Source organism: Bison bison, unplaced genomic scaffold, assembly GCF_000754665.1.
Source record: "Bison bison bison isolate TAMUID 2011002044 unplaced genomic scaffold, Bison_UMD1.0 scf7180017864291, whole genome shotgun sequence".
Lineage (NCBI taxonomy): Eukaryota > Metazoa > Chordata > Mammalia > Artiodactyla > Bovidae > Bison > Bison bison.
The window spans coordinates 2131883-2138295 of NW_011494863.1; the positions used below are offsets into that span (position 1 = coordinate 2131883).

At 42.1% G+C, this 6413-nt stretch overlaps 1 protein-coding gene across 1 annotated transcript; it reads left to right on the forward strand.

Moving 5' to 3' along the window:
• Positions 1–491: 491 nt before the first annotated feature.
• On the forward strand, positions 492–4419 carry PCDHB4 (protocadherin beta 4). The gene is given in 2 exon segments (XM_010850380.1): positions 492–2718; positions 2720–4419. Coding segments are annotated over 2 exon segments (2376 nt in total). The 5' UTR covers positions 492–694; the 3' UTR covers positions 3072–4419.
• The last annotated feature ends 1994 nt before the right edge of the window (positions 4420–6413 follow it).

Below are 6413 nucleotides of genomic sequence, written 5' to 3' on the forward strand. Positions count from 1 at the left end.
TTATTCAACTGTATTATCATTTGCACACCAGTGTAAAAACATAGAACCTTTCCTTTGAAAAAGTCTCCCTGAGACCAGGTGGTACAGAGCACTTTAACAAACTTTCTGCATCATCATAAATTTCTCACATACTTGGAAATAAACAGATATAACTATTATGGACTGTAATTTTATAAGAGTTTATCTCCCCTGGTTAGATTATGGCAAAGGGTAAATGGAGTTCTTTAAGTTCTACTGTAAAGGGTATGGGCAGATGGAGATAGTCCCTGGCTTTGTGCTCACAATTATTATAGCTCACACAATGTAATGGAATAACGTATACATTAAGTCATTTAATGGAATAATACTTGAAAAAGTCCTTTATACTTTTTGAAATGGCTTAATTTGAACACTTCCAAAATAGGCTGAGTTAAGAATGTTAGTTTATCGATCGGGACGCAGGGTGGCGCTGCCGGCTAAGATTGTGAATAAACAGCCCTAGAACGCTCACGTATTCCTTTGCTGCAAGACGGAAACACCACCACAAGTAAGCTCTGCCAGCAGTACTGGGTTACCAACGAATTTGGGCAGCGATATTCTAAACGAATTTAAGATTACAAGTGACTCTGTGAGGATTCTACCAAGCAAGAAAATTTAACACCTCTGGTCTTCTGGTTGCTGAAGGGGGACTGGATGTAAGCACCCTGGCTCCAACATGGAGACGCTAGAGAGAATTCAACCCAACAGGCAAGTGACAACCTTTATTTTGATGGTAATCTTGTCTCAGGCTAACCCTGCGCCTATTCGTTATTCTGTTCTGGAAGAAACAGAGAGCGGCTCCTTTATAGCCCATTTAACCAAGGACCTGGGCCTGGAAATTGGGGAGCTGAAGGCACGGTCGGCTCGGGTGGTTTGTGACGATGACAAGCAGCGCTTGCTGCTGGATCGTCAGACTGGAGATTTGCTTTTGAGGGAGAAACTAGACCGGGAAGACATATGTGGCTCCGATGAACCCTGTGTGCTGCATTTCCAAGTGTTCCTGGAAACTCCAGTGCAATTTTTTGAAGGAGAATTATTAATACAGGACATAAATGACCACTCCCCAGTATTCCCAAATAGGGAAATGCTTTTGAAAATACCGGAAAACAGCCAGCCAGGGACTGTATTTCCGTTGAAATTAGCTCAGGATTTGGACGTGGGTAGCAACGGTCTTCAAAAATACACCATCAACGCCAATTCTCATTTTCACGTTCTCACTCGAAATCATAGTGATGGCAAGAAATATCCAGATTTGGTGCAGGACAAAGTGCTGGATCGAGAGGAGCAGTCAGAGTTCAGCTTAACCCTAATGGCGCTGGATGGTGGGTCTCCACCTAGGTCTGGCACCAGCATGGTGCGAATCCTGATCATGGACGTCAATGACAATGCTCCCGAGTTTGTGCACACTCCATATGAGGTGCAGGTTTTGGAAAACAGCCCTCTAGACTCCCTAATACTTACAGTTTTAGCTAGGGATGTAGATGCTGGAAACTTTGGGACTGTTTCCTATAGCTTGTTCCAAGCCTCAGAGGAAATTAAACAAACTTTCTCAATAAATGAAGTCACAGGAGAAATCCGACTGACAAAGAAATTGGATTTTGAACAAATCAAATCTTACCACGTGGAAACTGAGGCTACAGATGGAGGAGGCCTTTCCGGGAAAGGCACTGTAGTAATAGAGGTGGTAGATGTGAATGACAATGCCCCTGAACTTACCATATCTTCACTCATCAGCTCCATCCCAGAAAATGCCCCGGAGACCGTGGTCTCTATCTTCCGAATTCGAGATAGAGACTCCGGAGACAATGGAAAGATGATTTGCTCTATTCCAGACAATCTGCCATTCATTTTAAAACCGACTTTCAAGAATTTCTACACCCTGGTAACTGACAGCCCTCTTGACAGAGAAAGTCAAGCCGAGTACATTATCACTATCACGGTCACTGACATGGGAACCCCAAGACTGAAAACCGAGCACAACATAACCGTGCTGGTGTCCGACGTCAACGACAACGCCCCCGCCTTCACCCAGACCTCCTACACCCTGTGGGTCCGCGAGAACAACAGCCCCGCCCTGCACATCGGCAGCGTCAGCGCCACAGACACAGACGCGGGCGCCAACGCCCAGGTCACCTACTCGCTGCTGCCGCCCCCCGACCCGCTCGTGCCCCTCGCCTCCCTCGTGTCCATCAACCCCGACAATGGCCACCTCTTCGCCCTCACGTCCCTGGACTACGAGGCCCTAAGAGCCTTCGAGTTCCACGTGGGCGCCACCGACCACGGCTCGCCTGCGCTCAGCAGCCAGGCGCTGGTGCGCGTGCTCGTGGCGGACGCCAACGACAACGCGCCCTTCGTGCTCTACCCGCTGCAGAACGCCTCGGCGCCCTGCACCGAGCTGGTGCCCAGGGCGGCCGAGCCGGGCTACCTGGTGACCAAGGTGGTGGCGGTGGACGGCGACGCGGGCCAGAACGCCTGGCTGTCGTACCAGCTGCTCAAGGCCACGGAGCCCGGGCTGTTCGGCGTGTGGGCGCACAACGGCGAGGTGCGCACGGCGCGGCTGCTGAGCGAGCGCGACGCGCCCAAGCAGCGGCTGGTGGTGCTGGTCAAGGACAACGGCGAGCCGCCGCTGTCGGCCAGCGTCACGCTGCACGTGCTGCTGGTGGACGGCTTCTCGCAGCCCTACCTGCCGGCCCCGGAAGCGGGCGCCGGCCGACCCGCTCACCGTCTACCTGGTGGTGGCCTTGGCGTCGGTGTCGTCGCTCTTCCTCTTCTCGGTGCTGGTGTTCGTAGCGGTGCGGCTGTGCAGGAGGAGCGGGGCGGCCTCGGCGGGTCGCTGCCCGGTGGCCGAGGGCCACTTCCCAGGCCACCTGGTGGACGTCAGCGGCACGGGGACCCTGTCCCAGAGCTACCAGTACGAGGTGTGTCTGACGGGAGACCACAGAACTGGTGAGTTCAAATTCCTGAAGCCGATATTCCCTAACCTCTTGGTTCAGGACAACGAGAGAGAAATCAAGGAAAGCCCCAACTGTAGAAATAGCTTTGTATTCAGTTAAATGCCATATTTGGTTAAGTGAGGCTCTCAATTTTGTTAAGCCTAAGTCACATTGCAATATTTTTCTCTTAAGAGATTGTACTGTTACATAAATTTGTATATATATCTCTATTCCAAACTTATGCATGTCTCTACTAAATTTTCCTTTTATAGTATTCATTGGATTTAGCATTTTTAGTTACAGTTGATATTATTTCTCCATATTTTACCTTCTCGGTGATTAATGTTCCCATAACTATAAATTACTCAAGCTGTAAAGAAATTCTATTAATATTTAAATCAACCTCTTTTAATGTCTTTTTAAGGAAATATTTTAAAGCTTTTGCATAATCTTGCATTTCTGTATGTTTTGGTTTCTTTACTTATATTTGCAAGGGCAGAGTGTTAGAAATTCTTTGTAGCTACCTAGAGCTTTCCTGTTCACCATTCATTCTACAAGGCTGTACCCCACTAAATAGCCATGAGCATATAACTTAGCATACTTATTTCTCATAAGTTGCACCTAAACATGCACTTTATTAAATTATTAATACACTACAATTGTGACCCTATCCCATTCTGAGTACCATATATGCTAGGGATTATTTGTTTCCTACTTACCTAGCACACTGTAATTGCTTCAGGAATACCAATATTAAAATAAAAACATTATTATTTATAAATAAGAGAAAATCTTATATAATTTGGTATCAAATTCACTTCACTAAAATAAAACTAATTCACTGCTTGATAACATACTTAAAAATCTTAGAACTTTAAGTAAATCCTAAATCCTTTAGAGGGACTCAAGAGGTAGAGGGCATCATATATTTTCCTGTCCTTCTTTTGCTCTATTAATAGAAGTTCAAATGTAAGTACAAAGATGTGTTTTTCTTGGCTTTCAGTTCTTCCACATCCTTCAAAAAAGGGAGAGTTTCTCTTGAGTTTTGTTGATTATGTTCTAGTCTGATTACTCTATTTTGTAAACTTGAGCAGCTTTTATCAACAAAATGATGATGTATTTTTGATGTCCAAATGACCTTGTTTTGTCTTTCAATGTAGCTTTTGTATATTTTGCGTAAATTTACTTTTTCAATTATGCTAACTTTCAATAAGAAGCATTGTTTTTTCCTTTAAGACAATAAGAATAGAAATAGAAATTAAGAAATAAACTTATCTGAATTATAATTGTTTTATGTCGTGTTCATTAGGCCAATTAAGATGACTTGTGATTTCTAACTAAATTTATATAGCTATAAGAACAGTTATTGATCTTTTGGCACAATATGAGTAATTAGAGTTTGCTTTATAACCTAAGTATTTATTTTTAAATCTCAAGTGTCATCCTACTGGAACTTAATTATTTTGTGTTTCCCTGAATTACATTTTTAAAAATATAATAAAAAAGAAAAATTATTCAAGTTATTATTGAAACATAGCTTTTAGCTTTCATCCAATCTGAGACTTGAAATTAGAAAGTGATAAAAATATGAACAGAATTAAACACAAATATATGACATTTAGTAGCCAGCTTTAATGAGTTCACCATTTTCTGTTAGATATTTAAATGAAATAGTTTTATGGATGATGACAAGAAATATGATTGAAGTTTTCAGCAATATGTTTCAACATTATGAAAGTATAACTTCATGTTTTTGTGTATGCCAGGAAAGCCCAACTTGTATAATCACCCAAAGGAGACTGGCCAAATAAACACTCAGAACCCACATTTATGAATTTATATGAGTAAATTTATGAATTACTTTGTGTATTACCTTATAAATTGCTGTGTGTATTCATAAAGCATAGATCATTCCTTACCAGTTGGGGATCACTATCAGACTCTAGTATAGAACAGGTTAACATTTTAAAATTCAGTGATTATAATTTAATAGTAAATATAATCCAGATAATTTCCACAAAATGAATACCTTATGGAAAATTGGACAATTCTTTTCTGCAAAACAAAAATAGAGAATGGAGGCCAAATAACTGGATAATACCCATTTCAATCACAGTTTCTCAAGTACTTCTATTACATTGACATTTTTTACAATTCCTTTGTTGTTTTTAGGTACAGATATAGTGAGTTTAGTACATGCTGTTTTAGGGGCAGACATTTTACTGAAGGCAATATAAGCCACATCACTTTAAGACCTTATATTTCTTACTGGATTTCCCTAGTGGCTCAGCAGTAAAGAACCCACCTGCCAATGCAGGAGATGAGGGTTTGATCCCTGGGTCCAGAAGATACCCTGGAAAAGGAAATGGCAACCCACTCCAGTATTCTTGCCTGAGAAATCCCATAGACAGAGGAGCCTGGTGGGCTACAGTCCATGGGGTAGCAAGAGTGGAACACAACTTAACGAATAAACAACATTCTTACTATTAAAATTACAAAATATAGATTTTAAATAGTCCTATTTGGTAGAATTCTGTTTTCAGATAAGATGGATTATTTAAACCTGCTTTAAATTCAGAAATTTTCAGTTTGAAGCAACAGACAGCAGATGATATATAAAGAACTGAAGGGGCTAAGATTCCTGAAAAGGAAAATCCTTGGAGCTGTGAACTGACTCCAATAGTCAATTTGCCCTAAAGAAGTTTGCAAAGTCTAAGGAAAGGCCAGGGATAGAGTAACTTCAACAGTCTTTGGGAAACTGGAGAATTCAAGTTCATGGCCAGTTCTCCCCCTCATGATATTTGTCAAATTATGGGACATTCCAGGAAAGAAGACCAAAATAGTAAGTGGAAAATTACTGAAAAGCCAAGTGAAGTTTTAATAGTCTTAATATATGAGATCAGAATTTGTGATCTGCCATCTGAGAGACTGTGGAGAATACACTGAGTTCCGAACTGAAAATTCTGGAGGGCCAGGTACTTATTAGGACTGGAAAGAATCTTGACTAAGCACAGTGCCTGTTTTGAATTAAGGCAATTTGATTAGACATGTTTCTACCAATCTAAAGGGGATTCCCAGTGGCACTAGTGGTAAAGAGCCCACCTGCCAGTGCAGGAGACTTAAGAGACTCTGGTTCAGTCCCTGGGTTGGGAAGATCCCCTGGAGGAGGATATAGCAACCCACTCCAGAATTCTTGCCTGGAGAATCCCATGGACAGAGGAGCCTGGCGGGCTACAGTCCAGAGGGTCTCAGAGTCAGATACGGCTGAAGCTACTCAGCACACACTGTCAAGCTAACAAAGGAAAAGATGGACTCTTTCTGGAAAAATATAATATCATCAGAACCCTGGAGGAGAGCTTTTTACATTAATAATCAACATTCGATAAAAATTATAAGGCATACATACAAAAAAAACTGGTTGACATGAATAAAACCTAGAGGAAAAAACAGACATAAGGGTGA